The sequence below is a fragment of the Chaetodon trifascialis genome, chromosome 8 (genome assembly GCF_039877785.1).
Source record: "Chaetodon trifascialis isolate fChaTrf1 chromosome 8, fChaTrf1.hap1, whole genome shotgun sequence".
Classification (NCBI taxonomy): domain Eukaryota; kingdom Metazoa; phylum Chordata; class Actinopteri; order Chaetodontiformes; family Chaetodontidae; genus Chaetodon; species Chaetodon trifascialis.
In genome coordinates this window covers 4,552,915-4,580,912 of record NC_092063.1, presented here as the reverse complement: position 1 = coordinate 4,580,912, position 27,998 = coordinate 4,552,915, and the positions used below count along the sequence as shown (strand labels likewise).

Sequence of the window (27,998 nt, the reverse complement as noted above, 5' to 3'; positions counted from 1 at the left end):
TGTAGCTGCAGAACACATCATCACCCCATCCTAATGTTACACTTGGCTTGAGAAAAAAATATATTCCTAAAACATGACAATGATTCAAAATGTTGCATCTATCATTCATAAAAAGAGAAAGCCACTGTAAGAGTCTAGTCTTTACGTGTGGAAGGTGTTCCTCGTGTGCTGCGACTTGACTCCAGAGACCGTCTGAGCCTCCATGTCCGCCGGGCTGGAGCAGATCCTGGTCCAGTGCTTCCTCCTCAGGTCACTCAGGAGCTCAGAGTCCCCGTCTCTGGAAACATCGCCCTCGTCAAACCAGGCCGTCTCACAGGCTGCGGAGGGGGAACGTTAGATCCTGACAATCTGCATTAATGTTTAATTTCTCAATGGATTAACAAAAAATAATGCAGGGCTTACAATCCAATGCAGCGGCAACAAACGGACGGTCTGAAGGAGCAAGAAGATGAAGGTTTTGATCAGTTATCAAGTTTTTCTGTTAAATTATTGTGTTTATGAAATAATAAGAAAAATTAAGAAATCATTAATTATATTACCTGATGCAAGGAGACACCAAACTGCAAAACTCTAAAATAAGTAATATAATAACATCATGTCATATGATGTCATATCTTTTCATATTATATAATAAACAAACAAGTTCAAGAGAGGAAAAGAAATCACCAGAATACACCCTGATTAAATTCATCACCTGAATCAGCTGAAAATGCATAAAATCACAGTACCTGAAGGAGCAGCATGATTTTCTATCCGTTAATCTTCAGAAGAGAAAATGTGAAAAAAAATCCTCATGGACTCAAGTTCTTCATTAAAGTAGAAACGAGACGTCCTTTGAATTTTACTCACACAGATGGTCTCATGTGAGGAAGAGTCTGTTTATTGGCAGCATGTGGAGGTCTGTGCTGTGTCAGTATGTCTGTACCTGTGCTCCTCCCACACAGGTTCAGCCTCAGAGTTCTTCAGATATCACCAGCAGGTTTGCTTTCTGGTTAAATGAAAAACTGTAAATGAAAAAAAGAGTTGAAAGACTCTTAAGTGTATAAATACATCAAAAACTTTTACAATTTGGCAACAAATATCTCTCATGCTTGTCTCTATTTATCAATTAGTGTACACTAAGACTAGGACTAGGTGTCAATATTATGTAAGAGTTTTTTTTGTGGGTTCGGGGATGGGGGGCACATAAAAGGTGTATTTGTAGTAAAATACTTCAGCATCAACTTAATTGGTGGAGCTCAGATTTGTGAAAGCTCACATTAGTTTGTGAAAAGTTTGAAATATGTTTTTGGAGAGAATTTAGTCCCACGTCACTCACAGGGAGCTTTTAACAAAGGAAAGGAGGAATGATTACAGTGACCTGTGTCTTGCTTCACTTTACATCTACGTGAGTACTTTTAAAGGGAAAGCCTGAAGAATGTGAAGCTGCCCAGTCCCGCTGCTGTAATGTGAATGTATGACCCCACAGCTGGGACACTTTAAAAGTAAGGAGAACAGAATGTGATGAACACTGCTGAACAGTTCAGGGTCTCCTTTGTTGTATTTTACATTTCATCTTGCACAAAACATTTTCAATGGGTGACAAGCAGACAGGCCAGTTTAGACTCTTTCACTTCAGAGCCACGCTGTTGGAATACATGCAGGACTTGGTTTGCCGTTGTCTTTCTGAAATAAGCAACGACTTCGCTGAGAAAGACATCGTCTACTCGGCAACATGCTGCTCCAACGCCTGTATAAATGGTTCAGCATTAATGGAGCTGTCACAGAGTGGTGAACCCCTCCCCATCTTTCCTTCAGACAGACTCAGCCTCTCTGGATCCTCTTTTTATACCCAGTCATGCTGCTCACCTGCTGCCAGTTAACCTGATTAACTCTGAGATGATCCACCAGCTGTTTTCTCTCAGCATTTCACATCTTCTCCACTCTTTTGTTGCCTCTGACCAAACTTCTTTGCAACATGTTGCTGGCATCAAACTCTCAATGAGGATATAATTGTCAAAAAACAATCAGCTTCAGCATTTGATGTGTTGCCTTTTGCAAATCATTACATTCTCTTTCTATTCATGTTTTACACAGTGCCCCAACTCTTTCAGAAGCAGGGTTGCACGTCCATCTCTTCCTGTGTAAGTCTGTTAACGCTAGGTGATGCTACTTTCTTTTTTCCTGAAGCTTCTGAGCGTTTGACCAACACACATCCTCCAGTTCAGCAGCGTGTAGTGTCAAATGAACGTGTGATTGAGACTTGTCAAGACAATGTGGAATTCAGCGTGGAATGAGGGCAGCAGGAGTCCCTCAGGCTCGGAAAGAAAGAGAGACAGAGCAACTTGATGATACACTTCCTGTGTGAGCTCGACAACCATGTTAATAAATATCTAATCCATCGGTTCACCTCATAGATTCAGACCTGTGTGCTTAAAGAACAAATAAAGAAATAAAAGACACTCAACCTAAAGGAATGATTGTTGGACTTGTTGCTGTTTTCGGACTCCAAACTTAAAGACTTGTGTCTGACTGCCATTTATTTTAAAAGGTCAGTGTCGCTGCCTTTAGTAGGCTTCTGGCAGGTATATACATTACCTGCAAAGTGAGGTGAAAGCTCATCTGTTGAAAGCGAGTTTCTATAGATAACAATTGAGGCCTGAAGCCCTGCTGTGAAATGTCACTGAATGAAAAGAAAGGTCTAAAATAACCAGGGTTGGTGTCGATTAACTGCTGTGTGCATGACATTGTGACACAACACACCCAGGGGCAAGAAAGTGATGCATTTCTGACAAGCAGTGACCGCAGGCCTTGTGATATCTCACTGAATGTCTTAAAAAAGAAAGAAGCATTCATGTGCTGTGTTTCTTGTCACTCGTGTACTAAATGTTCTTTACATATCAGCACACGCAGAAATTCAATTGCAGGTCAGTGAGATGATCCTGGTTCGGCATGTCGTGTTCCCTAGACGCCACTGTTGGGCCTGGTGCTGTGGCGCTTTCAGTCCACAGAGAATGGGAAATAATATGAATCTGTCACAGTAACATTTATTGGAAAGATGGCTTGGACTTACCCCAAAATGTAAGTCATATTTAAGTGATTTAGTGCACTTCTATTAAATTGGGGGACTTGCAAGATACTGATTAACCAAAGAATGGTCAACATCTGAACTGCTCAGAAAGATATATTTTGCCTTTTAGTCCCTACAATCATACAAACCTGGATCATCCCGGAACATCAGGGCATGTTAAGTTTTATTGAATAAGTTAATTGTTACGTGCTTTTACTAAAAATACACCACAAGCTTCTCATCTGCATCTAATAGTGTCAAAACAGTTAATCAATGATTCCGCAGGTACGAAATCATTCAGAGTAAGAAATGTGTTTAATATATATATAAAACAAATAAATATGGAAATATAACTGTGGAAACATGATTGTGTAACAGTGATTTAATCTATAACTAGTTGGGCAAATGAGAAATTTAAGGAAAAAAGCACCTTTTTAGAGGATGGCAGACCTGTGAAAGCACATGTAAGATCTATTGTTTATGATGGGAGTTCACCTTCTCTGACATAACGACCATAAAGTGAGCCTGAAAACTGAGCCGGCACAAGCCCACCTCTGCCTCGTCATCCTCTCACAGACTGATGAGTCCTCACCTTCGCGCACAGCTACCCTGTGGCTCAAAGGGGTCTCTGTAATCAGGTGACTTCACTGCATCCTGTTGTGACTGCCATTGTGTTAACTGCGGACCAATCTGACCACTATATTTCTAAAACCTTAAGATATGTGAATCACTTGTACGGACTATTTATAATGTACATGAATGTTCCTTACTGTTATTATAATCAGACTATTATCAGTATCAATATCAAACTTGACTTTACATGATGCATTTTGTATTTATCCATTGCCAGGACAATTTATCAAACACATACAGTAGCCTCTGTAAGATGAGCGCACTGGACCCATGGGACAGATTTATTCTAGAAACCTGATTTGGGTGTAACCTCTGCACAGGAACATTGGGGCTTAACTTTCTTAATAGGCTGTGTAATCAGACCAAGCTGAAGGCTTCTGGGTACAATGGATGATTTGGGAACAATGAAGTGATTTGACTCAAAATGCTTCTTCTCCAGAAACCTCCCAGCATAGAGCGACACGGACGTGAAGAAAGAAAACTCACAAGATTGCAAATAGCACATGAATTTTGTTTTTAATTAAGAAACACCAAGGGCAGGGGGAGCGTCTTTTCAACACTGGAAATGGATGTGAGGTCGTCCGAACATGGACAACGTTTCATCTGGTACAATTTCATTCATGTAACTTTCGAGTTATTTTCTGCCAGTCGGAAGTGAAACAGGAAACTGTTAAAAAAAGCTTTCAAAATAAAAATTTCCACCGTTACTAAAAGTGCACCGTTCATATTTTGCAATGGCCTGAAAACAACCAAAAAGCAGTGGGCGTGAGTGTACAGTGTATGTATGAAAATCCAGTTTAAGAGCAGATACACAAAAGGAACCCACACACCGTCATTCTCTGCTTCAGTGTCCTAAACCAGGACCAGCAGTGGCTCTTTGTATCCACGTGCTCAGATTTTAACAAACGCGATGACGCCTTTCCGTGCAGAAAATAATTTATTTGCATTTGGAGTCTAAGACTTTTTCATCGAGTGAATAATAAGACCAGTTTCCAACCGTTTGACCGGGCGCTCCCAGTCAGGTGCATGTGAACCCTTCCTGGAACTGGATTGGGGGATTCTGAGGAACTTACCGGGGGGGGGGGAGGGGGGGGGGGGGGCGTATTCAAACTCAAACATGAGGGGAAAAACAAGGGGATGTGGGAGGCAATACACAATAACCAGAGGAAAGAAACTAGCAAGCTTCTGTGATTGCTCTAAAACAGCAGAATCAAGCCTTGAAACGGAGCGATGAAAAAGAGGAAAAGGGGAAAAAAGAACACGAAATAAATAAAAATGAAGCAACTCTAAGAGAAAGGATAGTGCTCATTTTTAGGATATTAATACAAATACTTTAAGCTTACAAAAAAAAGAGAAAAGGTTTGTGAACCCCAAAGTGATCGTGCCGCTGTGGTGTGGTCGACTAAAGGTGGGCGAGCATGCTTTATCGGAGCTGCACGACTGGTCACAGCACCTGCAGGAGGCTTCCGCTGCATCCTCACATGACCAAACACTGTCCTGACTGCGTCCTACTGCTGTTTGATGAATCTCCCTCTGCAGAGGAAACAACCCACAGAGCCTTCAGAGTTTTATAGCTTACTGAATCGTCACTAAAGCTACCAAACCTGAAAATTAAGTAACATCTTGAGGCAGTTCTGGGTTGACCCTCCTGAGGATTATGGATAATGACACACGCACGCACACAAACACAAACACACACACACACCTGACTCTGTACTGGGGCTTAAAGTAGAGTGACCTATGCGAAATGCAAGCGAACACACTCATTCTTAACTGACAGAGATATCTACCTGACTGGCAGATAGTTTTACACGTAAAACAATATTTTCAACATTCACACGTTAAAAAAAAATGACACGCTTTTCAGTCAGCTGTTTTTTGAGATCTACTCAATCAAATAAGGCTGTGGAGGCAACAAATCATGCCATACTCTTATAAAATCAACCTCAAACGCCATGCATATCAACAAATGTGACACTAGCGTATACTGCTAACCAAATGACTAAAAAAAACCCCACACCTCTGCGTGGGACAGACATGAAACCATATGACTACCGTATGTGCTGTATCTTCATGTCTGACATTAGCACCAAGGTTTCTTTCTTTTCATAAAAAAAGAACAAATACAGACACGGGAGACACAACAACGCTGCGAAAGCAAAAAAAAAAAATGTATCAGCCATTTGCGGTGATTAATGTGTATCAGACGACCTGAGTTGTGTACTGAAGCTGCATGTGACCGTGACCGTGTGCACTCCTCTCCCAACAATTTGCAAAAAGACTGTAAGCATGCTCGCAAAAAAGGTTCCTCTACAGAAGTGAAGAAAGAAGGCCTAAACGTCTTCAAGTATTAATACAGTTAGGCCTGTAAAAAGCCTTGGACACACAGTATTAGAACCCAGAATAAACTCTAGGAAAGTTGAAGAGCAGTTATGGTTAGTTTGCATGTTTTCCCCCACAAATATAATATATATATATTCATATGTATATAAATAAAAATTCAGTGCTGTAAAAACATCTCCAACTCCATAGGATCTGACCCATCGTAGAAGGCCTAATATGTTTTACTCTTACTCTTCTCATGGCTAAAACTACTGCTGGAAGTATGTAAACTGTACTGGTTCTCCTGTGTTAATAGTCCTTCATTGAGAATACAACACTGAGGAAGAGAAGACTTGTTAATATCGTTTCATTTTTTCTCTCTTTTTTTGGTTTTACTGCACACAGAGAAACGTATCCTGTTGTGTCATCTTGCTTTTTTTTTGGTAGCAGCGAAGCACCAAGTTTGTGTCAGCCTCTTTGTGTGTAAGTCTCTCTGTGTGAGTCTGCTGTGTGTGTCTGTCGTCACTCCATAGTCTCTGTGTGTGTGCGTGTGTTTTCGTGTGTGTGTGTTCGTGTGCGCGCTGCGATCTATGAGGAGCACGGCTGCACGTTGACGCCGTGGGCCGCGTGGGCTTGCAGGTCGATGGCCTGGGCTGGCTGCTGTCCCGGCCGGGCGTTCATCAGCATCAGGTTCCTCACGCAGCCCGTCATTCCCGTTGAAAACTTCCCTCCTGTCATGGCAGCCATGTCCGGGGCTCCGCCTGTCACATGGGAACACACACGCAATGAGCAACCAGTGCTAAACGTCCTCTTTGCACATTTGCACCCACGAAACAGTTCACTGATACAGCTTTAAATAAATGACTGAGATGACTTCACTCATTTCTGCACTGAGGAAGTCTCTGTATGGAAGGCCAAAACCGCCAAAAATACAGTGTTTGTTTCCAGTTAATTTAGCTGGCCGCACAGTCCTCATCACTGCCCCGCACACACACACACACACACACACGGTTGGTTTTCTTCCCTTTCGTCCCACTTTTCATAGACTAACATTAATTTCCTTGTACCCTAACCATAACCATAACTGTACCCAAACCTGGACCCAAGTCTAAAATGTAATCATTTATATTATGGGGACCTGCACTTTGTCCCCATAATGTGACTATGTAAACAGATTTATGTCCCCACAACAAGTAATACATGAACACACAAACACATATAAACAAACATATATATACATTAGTGCTGTTAAAAATATCGTGTTATTAATGCGTTAACGCAAATCAATTTTAACTGCGTCATTTTTTTAGCGCGAGATTAACATTCTTTGTGACCTAGTGAAGTTGTAGTTTTTTATAAGCTGTGACCAATGCTAGTAACGTTAGAAAAACTACAGGATCCAATTGTAAACTGGAAACAAAACAATAGGCACGCCCCACGCATATGTTTGGTCTTGCCTGCTCGCTAGCTGTAAAAGAGTAGGCGAGCGGTTTGTGTGGACAAGATTCTGAATGGAAAGTTTAGTTTCAAAAAGTTGTCGGATGGGTCGACTGACAAGACCAAAGTTATCTGTGTGTATTGTTGGTGTGAACTGAATTTTCACCGCAGCACATCCAGTCTGAAATACCACTTGATGGCCAAACACACGGCGAACGCAAATTCTCCGCCGCCTCCTTGTGAAAACCAGGCGACAATGGATGGCTTTCGATGGAGGCATATGGATGCTATTATGTTGAAAGGAAAATTAAGAAAGGAAAGTTTAAGCCATGGTTTAACTGCACTATAGGCTGAGTCCTAGTTTACAATGATGTGCACTTTGTAACTTTATCTTGGATCACCCTGTTTTGATCCCTTAGAAAGGGTTGTTGAAGGGCTTTTTTGTAACCAAGTATTTATTTTTTTGTCATTCTGTCAATTCTTCACTCTAAAATTTAATGATTTACATTATTGGAATTTGATGTTTTCAGTTATATATCTGACTTGTCTGATCAGGTTTCGTGACATTTTGTCACTTTCTGGCCTCCATACTTTCAGTCCACTCACCCAGATATATGCTGCCTTTGGTGTTGACCATGAGGCTCCTGCCCTTAGACTGTCCATGTAGCTCAGCGTCTCCGTCAACCTGGATGTATCCGTCTTTTCCAGTCCTGCAAGAAAGTAGGAGATGAACACTGAACTCACACAGACGAGTCTGAAACATACAGATGCAGTTGATATGTTGATGAGGGCTGATATTGCTGCTACAGTGGAGCATTAAACTTAAATTATTGGGTGAGTTACATAACAAGAGAGCACAAATTAAACTTAAAAACAGACCAAGAGCATAATGAGTGACAATTTTCCAAAGCATGCTGCTATTTCAGATGTTTGCATGTGTTCTTCAGCCATTAACTTCACAACTGTATGCTGAATCAGTTTACACAAACTACTGACTACAGTGAAAATCATGATGCAGAAGACCTACAAAATCTTTATTTCAGTTGATGGAGCGTGATCAACATCTGGAATCTTTCCTGATGTTTTACCAACCAAAATACTGCAATTACTGTACATTACGTCAGCAACAGTGTGTGGATCATCCTTCTCAGGTTCCTTCTCAGCTTACAGAGGTTAAGCTTTACACTCTTGTCATTAAGACTTTACTACTAATCGTTAGTTTGTACAAGAGGCTGCAGGGTATAATATGCAATCCTACCTGACTGCTGTGATTCTATGCCATCTCCCATCATTGATGGACGTCCGGGACAAGATCTCTGCCTCTCCACTGCCCAGCTGGTAACTGGATATCACAAATATTACCAGCATTACGACAACATGAACATGAGCTGAAAATAATATGCTCAGAGCTCGCAGAACTCTGGGGAGACAGGGCAAGGTCACCTGAAAACAAGGTGTCCATTCTGGAGGCCGAGGCTAATGAAGTCCTTTCCTTTTCCGTGTTCTCCAAGTTCCTGGAAATAAATGTGTTTTAGAAGAGGATGCTGTATGACTGAATACTGTGAACCACTGAGCAGCTTCCCTGCAGTAATCGTCTGCACATAATGTTATAAAAACAACCATGAGGTAATGCATACAGATCGCAGCGTGATGTAAAACCATCCATGCAAAGTGACAACAGAAGCCGTCGTGCATACATTTAATTTTAAATCATGTGAGTCTCTTGACATATCTGACAATTGTAATTCTATATTTGTATGGAAAGCACACATTATGAAACATGCCAAATAAATAAGGAGTGTCATGTGCTTGAGTGGATACCTTTTTACTAGCATGCACCTTTCGCAAATTGCGTGCGCCATTGGTCTCCTGAGGAAAATGGAGGGTGAGTTAGAGAAGCAACATGCATTTATTTAGTCGTGTCAGACAGAGCCGGGCTCGCAGCCAACATGCCCAACAACGTTACAGCCTCCGTGCCACCGAGGACGCAGCACGATGAACGCCGCTCAAGATGAATGATTGTTAACATGTCAGTTAAAACCTGCTGAATGTTACATTACAGAGACATTAATGAGTGTCACTCCTTTACACGGGAGGTGATGGTGATGATTAAGCGTGCTGAGTAGCAAAGTTAGGATGACAATGAAAAGGTGGAAGGGAAGTATGTGAGTACCAGGCTTAAGATTTGGATTAAATCAGGGCTTGGTCCTTCAGAGATAAGACTCAAGACAGGACCAGGACTCACCACTCCCTGCCACAGGATCAGACCCTCAGAGGAGCCGGTTTTGATCTCCAGGTCGATGGTCTCTGGCGAATCATGGGCACTAAAACAGAAATAAAATGACATTAATTTTACGCTTGTTGCACCATCTGTGACAGCAGAACAGCCAAGAAAAGCAAACTGCAGTTACCTTCTTGGGAAAATGGATTTAGGAAGGGCAATGTAGCCATCATTGTGGAAATGAGCTGCATACTGATAAGGTGAATCTACAAAAAATGCAGAAGGCACAAATCAAAATGACAGTCGAACAACAGCAAAGGTGCTGTGAACTTTCGTCCTCATTGTTATGGCGCCCTCCAGTGGCCAAAGCATGGAAGAAACCCTGCTAAGACAGGCTTGGTTAGATGCAACAGTTCTAGACAAAGAGGTAGTCTTTCACATAAATCACCGACCAGAGTATTTTATTTCTTGGTGGTGTTTTTAAAAACAGAAGATGTAAGTTTTCCTTTACCAAAGAAAATTAGAATTTCTAAACACTAAATTGCACCCATGCTTGGTTAAATACACTCCATCTTTTATGAAGTGTATCTTAGCTAATCTAAGCTAATGCTAGCAAACTTTAGCGAGGCCTAGAAACTCATGTGTAGCCGATATTACTGGATAAAGTTTGCTGACCTTATTACTCTTATTTACTTCTTTTTCAGTTGGATAAATTCAATAAACACTGTATATACCTGCAAACTGACTCAGTAATGTCAGTCACAAAGCAATATTTGTTTAAAGTTTGCTAGCATTGGCTAAGATTAGCCATCACAAGCTACATATCAGATCAAGTCTATAACGGCAACCTCTGAGTGTACAGAAATGAGCAGTTGCGTGTGTTTTATTGCTTATTTCTTCTTTGTAAAAGTACAAAGTCTCACTTAAAAACATATGAGATAAAATATAATCCTAACTTTCATTGTATGCCAAAACTCAAATACTACAATTTCAATACAACAAATATCTTGAGAATAACCAAACCAGGCTCCATGGTGCAAACTCCTTTCCAACACGAGCAAGTCATCTGCCATCCCTCAAACATTACACCATCTTTCATCAAACTGAACTCACCATGGGTTCATGCTCCAAACTCATATCAACTCACCCAAACTCCGTCACACTGTGCTTTCAACAGACAGCTGAAGTTGTTAGTAACAGCGCAAATGTGTGAATTTAATGTTCCAGAGAGAAAAACAAGTGTTTGTGTGTGTTTTCTTGTTTCACAGACAGGCATTCTTGAAGTAGACGGAGACAAGATTTTATGTTGTGAGTGGCCGTCTCACAGGCATCGACGTGATGGGAGGGAAAAACAAAAACAAGGGGAATTCCACATTTCACATGGGTCCAAAAACAGGAAGCATAAATCGGTTGATCTCCAGACTACAGACTCCCATCCTATTACCTTTTTATATAGATGCAGAATTCCCCTCTCCCAACTTTCCAGTGGGGATAAGAGCCTCAGTTTCCAGTTGAGTACAGACACATGTTTGGTTTGTGTTTATGCGCGAACATGTGTTAGGCAGTAGACAGGTTGAGCTTGGAAGGGACGCGGGGCCCCTCCAGCTCAGACAGGCCCCTGTTAGTCACGGTTGTGTCAGGCAGGCTGAAAGAGAAAATACTGTACCATTCGCCTCCTTAGCTTCCAAATTCCACTGGGCCTCGGCGAGGCTGGAGACCTGGCCTGTGTGTGCAGGATATAGCCATGAGAGCGTAAGACATAAGTAATCACTTAGGGTTGATCCTCCCAGCATGCCGTGCAATGCCGGGGGTGAACTGTCTGATGTTAGAAGGGCTTCATACTGAGGAGAATGTGACTGATATGGCCTCATTTGAGACTGCATGCCTAGTCTGTCTGCTTTGATTATAAATATCCTTGTCTATAGGATGCGGGGGTATGCGCTAAGTCACATGTGCTGTAAGGCGGGAAATGCTTTGGAGATGTTTCAGAACAGCTTTTGGACAAACTGGCTGCAACTGAAGTTGTATCATTAATACAATCAATGTTTTGCTCTTCCTGGCTTCAATTCTGATAAAATATGTAGTAACTATTGTTATGCAGCTACTTACTCTCTTCACAGTTCAGGCCTGTGTGGTCGGGTGTACACACACACTGGCCGTCGACACAGCTGCCGCCGTTCTGGCACTGAAGGTCGCTCTCGCACACGTCTTTCACCACCTCACAGCGCTCACCTGCGGGGTCACATACCAGATATGGGTCAGGGGTGAAAGGTCGAAGGTCAAGTTCACACCAAAGGAAAGGTGAGTTAACGGGGTTTGGAGAGGATACGTGGAAAATGTTTATTGGTTTTTGGTTTAACTGAAAAATATCCAGATTTTTTGAAGGAGAGGACGTGCTTGTATTGTTTTTTTAACCGGATTTTAGGTCCTGAAGTTGTCTATAGTTTAAGGTTAAGGAGCTCGCCTTCAACAAGACACAGCTCAGAAAATGTTCCAATTATAGATGAAGTTAAAAATCACACACACAAATCAGATTATGCACCAGAATCCAGAACTGTGCTGCAAATAATCATTAGTCGTGTTGAGAGATTAGAGTTGTACTTATGCAGACATCTTTTCCAGTGTTTGGACGACAAATAGGCGAGCACTGACCTTCAAATCCATCCTTACAGAGGCACTGGTACTCATACTCCACACTTGACATGCAGTGACCACCGTTCAGGCAGGGCCGGCGGTCACACGGGCTGTTGTCCACACACGTGCGGATAGACCTGCTCTCTGTGAAGCTGTAGGACAGATCCACCTTCTTGTTGTTGATGGAAACCTGAGCAGGCAGTGCAAACGAGTTTCAGCTGCCACATACAGAAAAAAATGTTTGTGAAGTTTTGTTTCGTTCCTTCTTTTGCCGCCTCACCTCTCCTATGCATCCCTCAAACATTTCGCTGACATTGGCGGGCTTAGGCAGGATGTCCATGAGGGGGACGCCTCCCAGGTACATGGGGGTATGGATGTTGAGGCCCTGGGCTTTTCCTGGAGACGTCTTCCTCTCCACTGGGCCCTGGTCCACCTTCAGGTGGCCGGCCCTCTTGTTTCGCTCGGCCACGACTCTGTGCCACTGGCCCAGAGAGACCGGCTCTGGGCTGAGAAGAATTGCCTGGCCTGAAAGTCAAAATCAGCCTCATGAAACTGGAGGTTTAACTCACTTCATAATCAGTATTATCCGGCTAATAATTGTGAAATAGGAATTTAACTCTTTCAGTCTCAGTTCAAATCTAACTCTAAATCTTCATAATGTTCATTCATAAAACACAAAGCAGAAGCAAAATGATGCAAGTTACATTCACCTGTAGATATTTAAAGGACTAACACACTGATACTTTCTGAAATGACAACAGATTTGTGTCCATGCTTTACCTGTGCCCAGTTCATATCTGAACTCCACATGTCCCTCCACCATGGAGATGGCAACAAAGTCCTCCACCTTCATTTTCTTCCCTCCACAGAAGAACATCAGGCCATCTCTTTCCAGGGGCTTGAACTCCAGCTCAACACGCAGGTCATCGTGAATGTTGGTCAGGGGGGGGTAGGCTATGTATGATTCATCGCCATCAAACAGTGGCGTGGTCACCAGTTCCCCTGGAGAAAGTGTTCAGAATATTTAATTACACATGAAAAATATCTACATAAACATTGTTTATATTCTAAAAACACTTCATGGGAGATGAGAGAATAACTTCCCGTCTTACCATCCATGCATTTGTTTCCAAACTTGCCAAGATGACAGCGGCAGTCATAGCCCAGGCCGTTTGGTCGGTTGATGCAAGTGGCATCTGGTCCACAGGCCTCTGTGGGAGGCACAGACAGTAAGATAAGATAAGATAAGATAAGATAAGATAAGATAAGATAAGATAAGATAAGATAAGATAAGATAAGATGCCACTTTGTGTGTGGAAAAATAAAGTTGGTTTTACATGGATGGCTCAGTTTCTCAATGGAAAAAACACTAATTTTTATTATTTACCAGTATAACACTGAACTGTTAATGGTGCATACCAATGGAGCTGATAGCTTTGGTTTGTTTGTGTGGTCAGGTGGAGGCTGTACCTGAGTGACAGTGCAGGGATGAGTGGTGCTGGCAGTTGCTGCCTGTGAATCCTCTGGGGCAGGTGCACTTGTACAAGCTGGCCTCTGAGTCCTCACAGCTCCCTCCATTCTGAATGATGACATGGAAGAAAATAACTGGATATTAGTGCTTCAGAGAAGACAGATACAACCCTGACACCAAAAGTCAGGACGCTGTGTGAAATGTAAATGATAGCAGAATGCAATCATTTACAAATGAACTGTGTTTACCATCAACAGTTCTACAAAGTGTTCCTGAGCCCATGTACTAACATCTTTCATCCAATCATGTGTTCACAAAGTGGTTAACCTCTCTCCATCCTCACTTGTGAACCACTGAGCCTTTCCAGGACGCCCCTTTCATACCCAATCATGATACTATCACCTGTTACCAATCAACCTGTGTACATGTGGAATGATCCAAACAGGTGTTTTTGGAGCATCCCACATCTTTCCCAGCCTTTAGTTGCTCCTGCTTGGTCAAACATTAAATATATTATCTTTGCGCTGTTTTCAGTTGAAAGGATTAGCAAATGATCACACTGACCTGGCACGGGCGATCTTTGCAGGTGGGACAGTTTGAGACTCCAGTAGAGCTGCGGTCCAGGTCTTTGAAGATGACTTCATCACCTTGGATGACCAGCTGACGGATACAGCCTGCACAGAAGAAACATCCAATAAATTTGAGCCTTTTCCTCCATCCTGTATTTTCCTGTCCTGGTGTGAACAGTGTGACGTCTTACCAACAAATCCGGTCTTAATGCCAGCAGTTTTGGCGAGGAGTGTGTAGTTGGGGTAGCCGCCCACATGCAGCTCCTCATTCAGATCCAGGCCCTGGAACTTGCCCTGAGGAGAGGAAATGTGCATTTGTGAGAACACATTAAGTGCTAACTTAAAATGTTCAACCGTGACAGCTGCACTAACACTGACCTGCGAGCTGCCGTTGATGGGCTCCCCTCCATCTACAATAATGTAGCCCAAGGTGTGGTTTCGATACAGCTCAACCGTGTGAAACTCTCCCAGCTTGATGGGGTTATTGTCACGTATGGTGGCCATGCCAGAGCCCACGTCAAACCTGAGACAGCATAGCATGTGATTAACAACAGGATCTGTGCTGTGTTCCAGTCAGCTGAAGAACGATCCGCATAAACTGACCTGAACTCTAAGCGGCCGCCCACGAGCCCCAGAGAAATAAAGTCTGCTCCAGTGGTCCTCCTCTGGCCGTTGTACAGGATCATACCTACACCACAAAAACAAGGTGAGTGCTCATAAAAACCTAATCGTACATGCATACTCTACGATAATATCCATCTTCAGAAGTCAATAAACAAATTGAATCTTCCAGTATTTGTGCTGCAAATCAAGTTCTTTCAAAAGTTTCCTTGAGTCAAGAGTGGAACAAAATGTTTTCTTCAGCTCTGTATCAAATTAACAACACTTATCTCTGCAGCATTCCTGAAACAGTCATCTGCTTCCACTATTCCATGATTTTAGACTAAATATGAGCGTACGTGACTTGTTAAGATGGACATTATTTAACATATCATTCACACACACTGTAAACTCTCTGAAAGCTGGATGGTGAAGCAGCATGCCATGGTGAGGCAGGTTTAAAGGCAACCAAGCCAGGTTATAAACTTCCATCCTACGTGGGCATAACTGGGCTGCCGAGTGCAACCAGTCACACCAGTCCTCCAGTTTCTGTCTCCACATGCCGGGAACACATGCTTTACATGAGCCACAGAGGCTCACGGGGAAGTGGGATCATGCCCTCCTACATGTCTTTCTACGTCGTGTGTGATAGTTGAGAAAAGAGGTGATCAAGAGAGAGCAGACTGCATAAATGTGCAACACAAACTTGACTGTGAAGCCAGTTTGCGCATGAAATGCTGTCGATGTTTGTATCACACATTTACAGAAGGAGTCAAGCATGTTCAAGGAGCTTTTGTGATCATTTGCAGCTCGCGTGTTGCCACAGCCACACGTAAGTTGCCAGTCAATAAGAATAAGAGTTATATATTTTCCTTTGATTTTCCAAACATTTTACTGTAATGTCTATTCATTTTGCTGTTACCTCACATCTTGCACCAGCTGTGGACGGGTTCAAAGGAACCATATGAGTACTTGTAATTTGACTTTGTGAAGCTCTCCCTGTCTTCAGAGCTGCAGTGAAGTTTAAATAATAATAAAAACACCTAAAGAAACATGTGTAGCGTTGTGTTTACACAGTTCTAGCATACAATCCCCATTCCAAAAAAGCTGGGATGCTATTTAAAGCATAAATAAAACCAGAACGCGATCATTTGCAAATGAACTGTGTACACCGACAACAGTTTTACAAAGTGTTCCTGACCTCATGTACTAATCTCCTTCATCCAATCATGTGTTCACAAAGTGGTGAACCTCGCGCCGTCCTCGCTTGTGAACGACTGAGCCTTTCCAGGATGCTCCTTTCATACCCAATCATGATGCTATCACCTGCTACCAATCAACCTGTTTACCTGTGGAATGATCCAAACAGGTGTTTTTGGAGCGTTCCACATCTTTCCGTCTTTGAAACATGTTGCTGCATCAGATTCAGAATAAGCAGATATTTACAAAAATCAATGAAGCTGATGAGCTCAAACATTAAGTATATTGTCTTTGTGCTGTTTTCAGTTGAGTATACCTCAAAAAGGATGAGCACATTATCACATCCTGTTTCATTTATGTTCTACGCAGTGTCCCACCTTTTCTGGAATCAGGGTTGTAAAGAAACTGTGATTTTAAGCAGCAGTGCTGCTATGTCGGCAGTGTAGAAGCTGTTTAAGTAGACTGGGATGTAAGCTATTATTATACTGATGACTGTAAGACTCCTAAAAGTGGTTCTGTGATCATTTTCAAAAAGCCTGTATGAAAACAGAGGCCATGCACCATCTCGCATCACTGTCACAGCCCCTAAATTAGCTCTGAGCTGGATGCATTATGTGAAAGTCTTATGGAGCCAAAAAGCAGCACTGCCAGCATCACTCTTGAGTTCCTGTGGTTCTCAAGAAATGAGACTCACCAGCGTACAATATGAGACCTTCCCACCACGCGGGTGAGAGGAAGAGGTGAGGGAGAGAGGGAAGGGACAGAAGACGCAGTGAGATTACACATGAAACATGACAAACACGGTACACAAATCACAAAACATTACCACGCTGCAGGATTGGACAAAGGAAAGCGTAAAGTAACACTTCAGGGTGGATTAGGTTCAGGGTGTGCTTCCTTACCATCAACATTATCAGGCCTAAAGTTGATCTTAATGCTGAAAGCCTTGTAGGCATTTTTGATGGTGGGCAGGGTGAGGTAGGACAAGGGGTCCTGGGCAAAGTATGGCATCACTCTCTCTGAAAAAGCAAAAAATCTCATAGTTACTGCAGAGTTCAGACTGAAAAACTTTTCTTTCAGTTATTAACATCCCTTCCCACAGAACTGTGCACCCCGCGGACTAACCGTGAACCTGAAGCGAGGTAAAGGCTTCCACTTTGCCCTGTTTGTTAGAGGCCGTGCAGACGTATGTCCCAGAATCCTCGTGGCTGACCCGAGGGACCGTCAGCACGTTCACTTCCTGGAAACACTTTGGAGGAAGCTCTCCTTCCAGCTGGATACAGACGCAATAACAAATGCGGCATTGTGAATAACGTCAGCATCAACAAAGCAAACATCTGGACTATCATTAAACAGAGTTCCTAAACCTCATATCATCTTGAAAAATTAAGTTTATTGAATGACAGAAATATCTTGGTTACCTTGGACCATTTGATCTCAGGCACAGGGTATCCTGAAGCCACACAAGGCAAGACTGCATCAGACCCAACTGTCACCTCCTTCGTCTCAGGCAGCGCAGCAATTTGAGGGAGAGCTGCGCAGATGGGTGAAGGATTCGAATGAGGGTGGTGGTGACAGCTTAATTGCCAGCATAATGGATCGGTGTGTGTGAAAGTGTGTGTGTTTCTGTGTGTGTGATGGAAGGAATGTTTTTTTCCTCATGTGCACTCACACTGGACGTTCAGGACCACCTGGGACTGTACTGAGCCGACATCGTTGGTGGCGGTGCAGCGGTACTGCCCGGCATCGGCCTCCGTCACCTGTTCGATCTTCAGCATGCCGCCCTTCACCATGATGTGAGCGGGCAGAGACCCACCGACTTTACTCCACTGAACTGTGGGCTCTGGGTCCCCAACGGCCTGGCACTCAAACTCCACGGAGTTTCCTATCATCACAGTCTGCACCGAGGTACGCACGTTGATCATCACCTTCGGCAGGGCTGCAGGAAAAGAAAAGAAATTAAAGGCGTTGTGTTTGGCTTTGAGGAAGCGGGGTACAGACTTGTGCATTCGCAGGGGATGTAACAGACCTTGGATGGTCAGCCTGGCAGTGTCCTGAGCCTGACCGTACACACTGCTGGCTCTGCAGATATAAACACCTTCGTTGCTCTGCTCAAGGTTCTCAATCCTGCAGAGAAAACGATTAAAGGATGAGCATGGTGATATTCCATATTTTTCTTATTGGCAATAATTTCCATGACCAAAGCTAGCGAAGAATTCTTCCTACTGACAAATCTGACAACAAGCTGTCGTATTAAAGTAAGTACTAAAACCACATCAACCAGCGACACTGTAATTCAATCCTGCATACTCTATGTCGTCCTGCTGCTTTAAATACTTGCTAGAGCACCAAACACTTGGCTGAAAACAGCAAATTTACCCGTTTGAGTAGTTTGCTAAAAACTACAGTGCCCAGCTCGGATGTTACAGGAAGGATTGAGGGATTTACACATTATTAGTTTTGTTTGTTTCTTCTTGGGATTTGTTGACAATAGTACAAATATAGAAGACCAGCAACCATGCCATTCATTTTATATATAAATTGTGCTAAATAATAGGAATAGAAATAGACTCAGCTGTAAATGCAAGTTGTTAAAGGGTAAAACTGGCAATTTGGTCCTTAAACATACATATTCACACATGAAGTGCTGTTTTTTAATCTTGTACTGTTGTCTACACGTGAATTTGTGCATGAGTCACCTGAGCACCCCGTCCTTGACGTGGTGGTTTGGTGGCAGGGCTCCGCCTTCTTTCAGCCACTCAATTTTGGTTTCTATACCACCTGCTGCTGAACAGGTGAACTCCACAGCACTGCCCTGGGCCTTTACTTCAACCTGGGGTGACACCCGCACTGCCAAGGGGGCTACAGAGGACGGACAGAGAGAGGATTTAGGTCTTGCTGTGGTGAAGGAATATCACTGTTACACCTCACATGTCATTCATCATCATTCATAATCATCATATCATCAGCAAACGTACATCTGACTGTGACTTTAGCAACCACTTCACTGTTGCCCACTCTGTTGGTGGCCACACACTTGTAGCTCCCAGCGTCTTCTGCAGTGACCAGGTTGATCTGCAGATCCCCTCCATTAACCTCGGCCCTCGGGGGCAGGTTTCCATCCAGCTTGGTCCAGCTGTAGGTCAGAGGAGGAGTGCCATAGGCCAGGCACTGCAACCTGATCACCTCCCCGACCCGCACAGCCACATCATCAGGCACAGATGTGGCATAAGGAAGGGCTGGAGACAGGAGGATGAACGTTTGCCGGGTTAGTTTTCTCAAGAGATACATGCTGCAGAATAAGACATATGAAGGAGAGACTTCTACTCAACATATTTTAAATCTAATAGAAGAATAAAAGAAAAGTAATACGTTAAAAGGAAATGACATAAAACAGCAAAACCCCAGCACTCACTCTCCACATCGAGCATGATGGTGACTTCGGCGGTGCCCATGTTGTTTGTGGCAGTGCAGATGTATTCTCCAGAGTCTTGGCGGCCCACGCTGGGCAGCACCAGGCTGTTGTTCACCACCTTGTGTCTCCAAGGCAGAGGAGAGCGCATCTTGGACCAGGAGATCGTCGGGGAGGGGAAGCCTTGGAAGGCAAATTGGAGAAACTTAAGTTCTACGCTCATCTAATTAAATGCCAATTTTAATAAATGAGAATGAAAACTGTTTTGTTTTTGCAGCATTTGCACATGTTTAAAGGGCTACGGAAAGACAGGACAGGAACTGGTGCATCATTACCGTGGGCCTCGCAGTGCAGGGTTGCAGTCTGTCTCTCCGCCACAACCACCAGCGGCTCGGGAACAGAGGCCCTGGGCACTGTGGGCACCTGAGGGCCTCCCTCAACCATGACCTCCACCCTGGTCTCAGTGGCGCCTTCGTTGTTGCGAGCTGTGCACACGTACGTGCCGCTGTCTTCTGGACGTGCCACCAGTATCTGCACAGGAGGAAAAAAATGGATGCAAACACAAACTTTCACTAATTTCGAACTCAATCTTGAATCTTTACAAAGCAACACAGTAATGTTGGCTAACTCCAGATGTTCCACAGATGTTGTCAGATGTATCAATACCTGCATGACTGCATTGGACTCCATGGGCACGGGGCTGCTCAGCATGGTCTTGCGGTTGCTGTCCAGCCTGTGCCATGAGACTGAGGGGCGGGGCTCTCCTGACGCCTGGCATTCCAGGTTAATGGGTTCACCCACCCTGACACGCACAGGTCCAACAGGGGTGACGGTGGCCACAGGAGACTCTGAGGGCACAGAGAGAAAACAATGGCTCTAGATCTGATCAGCCACTAGAGGGAGCCCTTCGCTTACAGGTTTAGGGGCGTTCAAGTAGACACGCATGTCACTTACCTTTGACAATCAGAGACACGATGGTGTGGGTGATGCCGAACGGGTTGCTAGCCACACAACGGTAGGCGCCGTGGTTCATGGGGCGCACATTGCTGATGGTAATAACAGAACCATCAGGGCCAACTTTAACATTATCTGAAGAACAGAGGAGCAAATGAAACATTAGATGTGCTGTAAATGCTGCAAGTCTGCATATTTTCATACATGTGTTGCAGTGCTGTTGCTTTGGATGGTGCTTTTTGAGGTTTAAAAAATGACCCTGATGATGTCCAGAGGGTTGTCTCGGCTTGAGCTTGAGACGTGCTTTAACGGAAAGTCTGCATACAAACTGGAGGCGTGGGGTTTGAAAGAAAAGGGCATTTAGGAGGCAGGAGGGATCGAATGAAAGATGCATTATGGGAAGTGTGTGATGCAGTATATTTGTCTCTTTTCAGTCCCACAATTTTATGGAAGAGCAAGACTAAAGCACCAGAATAGCCCTTTAAGACATGTTGAGGAGGCCTAAGTCTTTGGTCTAAGACAGTCCTTGAAGATAATCATAGTTAAGGGAGGAAAGTGCAAGAAAAAAACTAAGCTGGAGAAATGTTCAGGAAATTCTGCAATGATTAGCCTGGCACAGTCACATTTATTTTCACTCTTTTACAGAAAGTCTGAAGAAAGGTCAAAGAAGATCGGAAGAAATGACTGCACACACACTGAACACACGCCACAAAGCACCGGGGTGTTTCGAGAAGAAAAGCCTAAAAGAAGTGAATGAGAAAATGTTAGCAAATGCAAAAATGTCTTGAGAAAAGCAAAGGTCTAAATTAGTCCTTAAATGAAGTAACAGAGGAGTAAGTCATGGGTGGACTGCAGCTGTAATAGCGTGCAAATAATGACATCATAAAATCAGAACTCATTAAGCAGGTTCGGTCCTCGGTGTGTGTGGTTATTACCTGGCAGCGGCTGGTTGCTGGCCAGTTTCCACTCCAGTCTGACAGGCTGGGCCCCGCTGTACACCCTGCACCTGAAGCTGGCCGACTCCCCCACACGCACTGCAGCGCTGTGGGGCTCAATGGCGATGATTGGACTCTGAAGACCTGCGGCAGAAAGCGGCGGTTTGAGCTCCGCACGGATTCTATTTGAGCATTAGTGTTCACCATCTCACTTCATTTAGCTGACTTATTAATCACAGAAACCTGAAGTACTAAATTACAATTCAATGCGGGCATGGGCTGCGTTGGCAGAAGTTAAAGAGCTCAAACATCGCTCACGTCCAGGAAGGAGTGAATGAGGATGAGATCATGGGACAGTAGCAAGGAAAATCGTTCAATCTGAGGTCACGTTGCGCTCCGCTGGAAAGAACGGCTGGAAAGTTCATTCATGAAGTGAGGCAGTGTTAGTCTGAGAACAACACCCTGCCATGTAATGCCTCTCAGCGACGCTGCCATCAACCGCAATTTCCTCAGTGAGAATGACTGCCGAGTCTAATCAGCTGGACATCAAGCATCAAGTACAGCGGGAACATTCTTCATCTGTCTGCACAGGGAGCTACTGTACCCCCTGCATGAGTCCTAAAGTGTCTAACTTACGTGAAGAAGACGAAGTGACAGATACGGACACTGAAGCCTGGTGGACATGAGATCCTGGATTTCCAGAGTTGCCCTGCACCCGACAGACATACTCCCCGGAGTCCTCTGGGGTGGCCGACAGGATCCGCAGCTGGTTGCCCAAAACCTGCACCCAGCAGACGAGACATGGAGTCACTTCAGCTCAGCTTACATTCACACTACCACCTATAGAGCTGAGGGCAAATAATACTATATGTACTCCAGCCATAGTCTCAGTATTGGCAACAAAAAGTTTGGATATGGCTTTAACATAAAACTGTGGGCAAAACTGAAAAACAAAGATCCAGGTGCTCTTTGTTTGTGTGTGTGTGTTTACCTGGTGGTTAGAGGAGAGGCGTCCGCTGGCTCTCGTCCAGGTGACCTGGGGAGGAGGGTTTCCAGGGGCGAAACAGTTGAGCTCCAGATTCTGGCCCTCCTGGACATCAGCGATGGATGGCTGGATGGAGACCACTGAGGAGCTGTGGTCCGCTGCACCAACACAAACACCACATCAGGCTTTTCCTCCAAAACACTCGCTCTCACGCTGAATCTTATGACCTTACAGGAAGTACATCTCACCTTTGAACACAGTGACTTTAATGGGAGCGCTATTTGAGCCAATGCTGTTGCTACCGACACACATGTAGGTGCCCGAGTCGGACATCTTGATGTTGGGGATGAGCAGAGTGCCGATGTCGGTGCGGTCCATGCGGGCCTGGAGAAGACACACACACACATTTCAGAGGTATGGTTTTACTAATATCTACACCAGAAAACACACATGACTCAATACAGTGAACAGAAGACAAAGCATGTGACTTACCTCTCTCACGTCCCTCGACACAACACAAATACGACATTGCGACATTACTAGCTAAGAGCGACACAAAAGCGCTACAGCGTAGATCTTTGAGACAAGACAAGAGCTGTTATTGCTACAGTTCAGTCTTTCTGTAAATGGATTTTGATTCATGATTTCTACCACACGGTACTTTGTACATGAAACTGTACAAAGTGGCGCCAACATTTCTACAGTGATTGGTGTTAATATATCATGATGGGTGATAATTAAACTATCTTGATTCTAAAAAAAGATGAATGATTGATGGCTTTAAAAATGACGACAGTTAGAACTGACACTTTGATTGGATTGGATGGTGCAATATAATGTAGTGCTGAAGTGTAAAATCAGGGAATAATCACTAACCAAAGCCCTGGAGGTCAGAAGATAATAATATATCTCAAGTAAGAACCAAACGCCTGCATCGCTTTCATCACTCATATTTAAAAACTCTTTTCTGGCTCATGAGCAATCAACTACTTGACTTGTTTGTACACTACTCCACATGGCAGTCAGAGGCCCAACAAGGCTGAAAATGAGCTTTCATAAAGTTTGGAAACACCTCAGAGGGGAGGGGAATCAGGAGGGGAGGGTCTGGGGAGGGATTACTGTATCCGGGGGGTGTTGGGGCATCCACGGACAAAGCTGCTTAGCTCCGGCCCGTTCAACCGTGAGGGAGGCTAAACCGAGCAGTGGCTGAGGCGGGCCCTGGCTCAATGTGTGTCTGAACCCATTGACGAGTTTTCAAAGCAAGCCGTTTGCTAGAGCATACAGAATTTCTGCGTGGTCGCACGGCAGAGCCCAGCTCCCCCTGGGAAAGGCTGACACAACGCAGTGGCTCTCTGAGGCAGAACTAAACAGGCCCCGGAGCCCTCATCGAGTCGAGGAGGGCTGTGCAGAAACCAGACTAACACAATACCCCTTTGGGCAGGGGGGGCAGCGGGCTGCGCCTGGCACGGAGCAAAATATGTCTGAAATACCTACAGTACCTACTGTATACTTAGTCCTGTTAATACACTCAATGGAATGATGAGGGTCAACTGGGTGCTGAGAGCCCAAACACATCAGGGATGGTATGATGTGGACAGCACAAAACAAAAGACTATGGAACACTTTACCTGACAAAACGCAACATGAAAACATGGACTGCATGCAATTACGCTGAGAAGTCAACCAGACTCACCTAGTTGGTTTTAATGTATTTGGCAACAGCTCTAGAGGGATTTAGTGAGCAGCTGTGGTAAATTAACGGGATTTACAAAGTGTGAATCAAGGACACGTTTGATCATGCACTTAGTCGACAACGTGTGAAGACGAGGTCAGTAGAGGACAATTGAGGTGAACTACGAGACAGGACAGACAGACAGCGGACAGATGGACAGACCTGCAGCTCCTCAATACGTCTCTGTAACACATCGAGACTGTTGCTTTTAAATTGATGGAAACCGTGAGAGGGAATGGCCTGAGCAAACGTCAGAACAGGGTGGGATCAAAAAAAAAAAGGGGGGGGAGGAGACAAACAGAAGGGGAGGGAAAAATAAAGGTCAATGGTCAAAACGCTGAAAGTATAAACTGACACAGTATGATGAAATACCATCGGCACCGGACACACCTTGAAGTGCGAGACAGAAATACAGCACAGCAGAATATGAATACAGGTTTAATCGGTGTTAAAAGCACGATTCAGGCAGTGACACTGCAGGAGGTGTCTCACCTGTGGAGGGATTTGTCCTCCGTTTTTCAGCCAGGTGAGCTTCGGCGTGGGCGATCCCGTTGCTCGGCAGTACAGCCTCAAGGTGTCGCCCTCGTGGACTCCAATATTTTGGGGGCTGACTTGGACTTGGGGCTGGGTGCCGAGGCCACTTGGGTTAGACTCTGACCAGAAAAATGCACTTTGATCATTCACACACAAAAAAACCAGCCACCCCAACTTCCTCTGCTCAACAGTTTTCACCAGTTATTGTTTACTTATTGTTTTTCTTCTGTGACGTGCTGAAACATGGAAATTACAGGTGCACAAATAGAGAAGAACAGTGAAATTAATTAACCTGCTCAGCAATGTCACTTCCACAGCAGACTCTCTTTACAGTTTGCTAACATAAGCTAGACATGCCCGACCAAGGCTACGTTTACACTCAGGGAAAACGCATATGTTTTCATGCGGTTTGGCCTCTTGGCCAAAGTGGAGATTTCTGAAAACGCCGGTTATCTGTTGGCGTATAAACAGGGTTAAATGGCGTTTTAGGTTCCGAAACGTCACAACATGCCACTCAAAATACTTAAAGTCATGTGAGCGACCTGTTTACACTCGCGCCCATAGGCTTGGCATAATTATGATGCGCTCGACGGCGCATTTATCCGGGCTCATGTAAACGACAACATTTTTGAAAACGATGTGTGCACGATGTTATTTTTGAAAACGGAGGGGCCAAAATATTCGTTTTCCAAAATACCCAGCTACATGTAAACGTAGGCCAAGTGAGACTGCAGCAGCAGGACAACTGAGTGTATTGACTTGAGCAAGAGTGTGTGTTACTGATGAACCAGTGTTTTCTTTTCTGGAAGATTATGCTATTTTCAAAAGCTGTCTCACTTTAATGAGCTGAAACCTAAGCTGAAGCTAAACACAGCGATGTGGGATGCTTCTGTTGTTTCTAAAAAAGCCCTTTAGATGTTGAAAAGGACTGTGAACTGGTGGAACAAACTAACCTGATGTTTCCAGAACTTAAGGGGATGTTTGCATTTGCAGACCCAACTTACCTAACCTTAACCATAATCACTAACATTTGTCCAAACCTTAAACCAACCTAAATCAAACCTTAACCATAAAATATCATTTATGTTGTGGGACGTGCATTTTGTCCCCAAAGTGTGTAAACAGCTTCATGTTCCCACCACATGTAATACACGATCACACACACAAGCACAACACATACTTTGGACAAAGAGGGAAACCCGTGCTGTGTGCTCCCCATGAGTGTTCAGGCCCTTGCAGGTGTACTCTCCCTCGTCAGCTGGATCCACTGCTGTGAAGGTCAGGACGCCACCTCGGATCACAGCTCTGGGACTCATTCTGTTCCCTGGACCTCCTGTAATTCAACAGCAACACCCTGTGACTGAACTGAGCTGACGTTCTCCAAATCATACAACAGAAATACAGAAACTTGCATTTCCACTCAGATGACTGTGAATAAATCTCGACAAGGCCTGTGCCGAACAATACAACAGTGGAGTTCTGACTGCTCATACCAATCCATTCAATGGCAGGGGATGGGTTTCCAGTCACTGTGCAGCGAAACTCTGCCCGCTGGCCCTGCTGGACATTCAGCACTGAGGGAGTGATGGTGGCCACAGGCTGGGCCCCCTCCGCCGCTACAGAGGGAGACACATCCGTCAAAAACAGCTCAAAACGGAAAGTGAGAGTTCCCAGAGGCGGGTGGAGAAATAAAGCGTGATAATGTAGACTGATCTATCGGTGCGGTGGCGAAGTGGAATATGAAACCTTGTCAGGAGTGTCGAGCCGCTGCATGGGCATTACATTAAACTGTGGGAATGCTTTTGATTACAATGAATTGATCAGACTGAGAGAGAGAGAGAGTGATGGCCTCTGCCCGTGCCCCCACCCTCACCCTTGGCAGTCTAGATCCTCAGAGCAGACGAAACAGATGAGATGTGGCAGGCAGACCTTGGCATGGCCTCTGGGCATATTGCTGTCTGTGCCAGTTTGGCTGGCTGCTAGATCAAGCCTGTATGATTCCAGGGTGACAGAGCAATAGAAAGGCCTCTTTCAGAGGGGAGGGAGGGGTATGAGGCTATCTAAGCAGACAGAAAACCCCTGGGACTGTTGTAGCCCGGGAAGAGCTTTGACTCTGTGACCTCAGTGACACCAGTGCAGAGACGTTTCATTGGACTGTGAGTATCCAGGTGTTTTACAGAGTCTCTGTGGTGGGTTTTGTAAAGATCTGTGGTGGAATCGGTGCATCAGGAGATGAAGCTTAAAGGGTCAATTCACCCATATTAAGAAAAAACATAATTTCTCACTTCACTGCCTCTAGTGACATCTATCCAGCAGCATAGTTTGGGTTTGATCTGTCCAGCTCTTCACTTATCTGTTTGCCTCGGAGTTTATAAAACGTCGACCTGGTCTCTGTCACGTCATCCCCAGGTTTCTGAAGAGCCACGTGAAGCTCAGGGACTCTGAGTAACTCCTGGCTGGGTTGAATGAAGCCTGGTTGCTGAAACCTAGTGGCTAGCTGTCACTCAGAGCAGGCGTACCTATAATTATGCATAACTAGGACTTAATATAATTTAAAGGCGTGAGTTCTATTAATATTCACCCTTGTACAGTCGTCACAGATGGGGAAATTAGCTAAAGAGATCAAAACACACTGCAATACAACAGAGGCAGATGGAAGAATCTACAGCCAGGCTAGCTGCTTTGGGAGGTCGTCCCGCACAATGCTACTTTCAGCTAATTGCTAATGATAATGTGAGGATGCTGCAGGCATAACGTATACCGTGTGCACCACCTTAGCTTAGTGTGTTAGCATGCTAACATTCGCTAATTAGCACTAAACATAAAGTACAGCTGAGGCTGATGGGAACGTATTCAGGTTTGCAGGTAAGTATTGATCACACTGAACATTTGACCTGAAGATGGAGCTACATGAAAAGTGGTCAACAAAACGATTCTGATTCACTCTGCAGGGACTGGCTTCATGGCTAGATAACACTAGAGGTAATTAAGTAAAATATGTTTTCTTATGTCTTTTTTTTTTTTTTTCTCCACACTTCCATCTGCTTGACGCACTGAAACTTGGCCTCTCACACTGGACAAGTCTGCTACCCACACTCAGCTTTGATGAGATGAGGTTGTGATGGGATGAATTAAGCACAGTATGATGTTTGAAGCCCAGATGACACCTGTTTCACATTATAGCATGTTTCCTGAGGAGAAACAGGATAGAGCAAAGTGTGAAGAAGAAGAAGAAGAAGAAGAAGAAGAAGAAGAAGAAGAAGAAGAAGAAGAAGAAGAAGAAGAAGAAGAAGAAGAAGAAGGAGGGACA

At 44.3% G+C, this 27,998-nt stretch overlaps 1 protein-coding gene across 1 annotated transcript in view; it reads right to left on the bottom strand.

Annotated features, from left to right (window-relative positions):
* Positions 1-4,180: 4,180 nt before the first annotated feature.
* Positions 4,181-27,998, bottom strand: part of hspg2 (heparan sulfate proteoglycan 2) — a 93,326-nt gene continuing 69,508 nt past the window's right edge. Inside the window, exons 47-83 of the mRNA XM_070968145.1 lie at positions 26,182-26,304; positions 25,869-26,021; positions 24,647-24,807; positions 24,317-24,394; positions 22,671-22,806; positions 22,429-22,580; positions 22,074-22,218; positions 21,438-21,581; positions 20,503-20,637; positions 20,215-20,396; positions 19,884-20,079; positions 19,552-19,731; positions 19,115-19,375; positions 18,836-18,998; positions 18,166-18,263; positions 17,809-18,075; positions 17,558-17,670; positions 17,262-17,409; positions 17,039-17,155; positions 16,831-16,848; positions 14,940-15,024; positions 14,715-14,859; positions 14,528-14,630; positions 14,332-14,441; positions 13,767-13,875; positions 13,409-13,507; positions 13,077-13,298; positions 12,577-12,821; positions 12,315-12,486; positions 11,772-11,894; positions 9,853-9,928; positions 9,687-9,765; positions 9,263-9,310; positions 8,885-8,955; positions 8,700-8,783; positions 8,048-8,151; positions 4,181-6,765 (exon numbers count right to left, since the gene is read on the bottom strand). Of these exons, the coding sequence (XP_070824246.1) occupies positions 6,593-6,765; positions 8,048-8,151; positions 8,700-8,783; positions 8,885-8,955; positions 9,263-9,310; positions 9,687-9,765; positions 9,853-9,928; positions 11,772-11,894; positions 12,315-12,486; positions 12,577-12,821; positions 13,077-13,298; positions 13,409-13,507; positions 13,767-13,875; positions 14,332-14,441; positions 14,528-14,630; positions 14,715-14,859; positions 14,940-15,024; positions 16,831-16,848; positions 17,039-17,155; positions 17,262-17,409; positions 17,558-17,670; positions 17,809-18,075; positions 18,166-18,263; positions 18,836-18,998; positions 19,115-19,375; positions 19,552-19,731; positions 19,884-20,079; positions 20,215-20,396; positions 20,503-20,637; positions 21,438-21,581; positions 22,074-22,218; positions 22,429-22,580; positions 22,671-22,806; positions 24,317-24,394; positions 24,647-24,807; positions 25,869-26,021; positions 26,182-26,304 (5,018 nt within the window). The 3' untranslated portion in view covers positions 4,181-6,592. The remainder of the gene's footprint in view (positions 6,766-8,047; positions 8,152-8,699; positions 8,784-8,884; positions 8,956-9,262; positions 9,311-9,686; positions 9,766-9,852; positions 9,929-11,771; positions 11,895-12,314; positions 12,487-12,576; positions 12,822-13,076; positions 13,299-13,408; positions 13,508-13,766; positions 13,876-14,331; positions 14,442-14,527; positions 14,631-14,714; positions 14,860-14,939; positions 15,025-16,830; positions 16,849-17,038; positions 17,156-17,261; positions 17,410-17,557; positions 17,671-17,808; positions 18,076-18,165; positions 18,264-18,835; positions 18,999-19,114; positions 19,376-19,551; positions 19,732-19,883; positions 20,080-20,214; positions 20,397-20,502; positions 20,638-21,437; positions 21,582-22,073; positions 22,219-22,428; positions 22,581-22,670; positions 22,807-24,316; positions 24,395-24,646; positions 24,808-25,868; positions 26,022-26,181; positions 26,305-27,998) is intronic.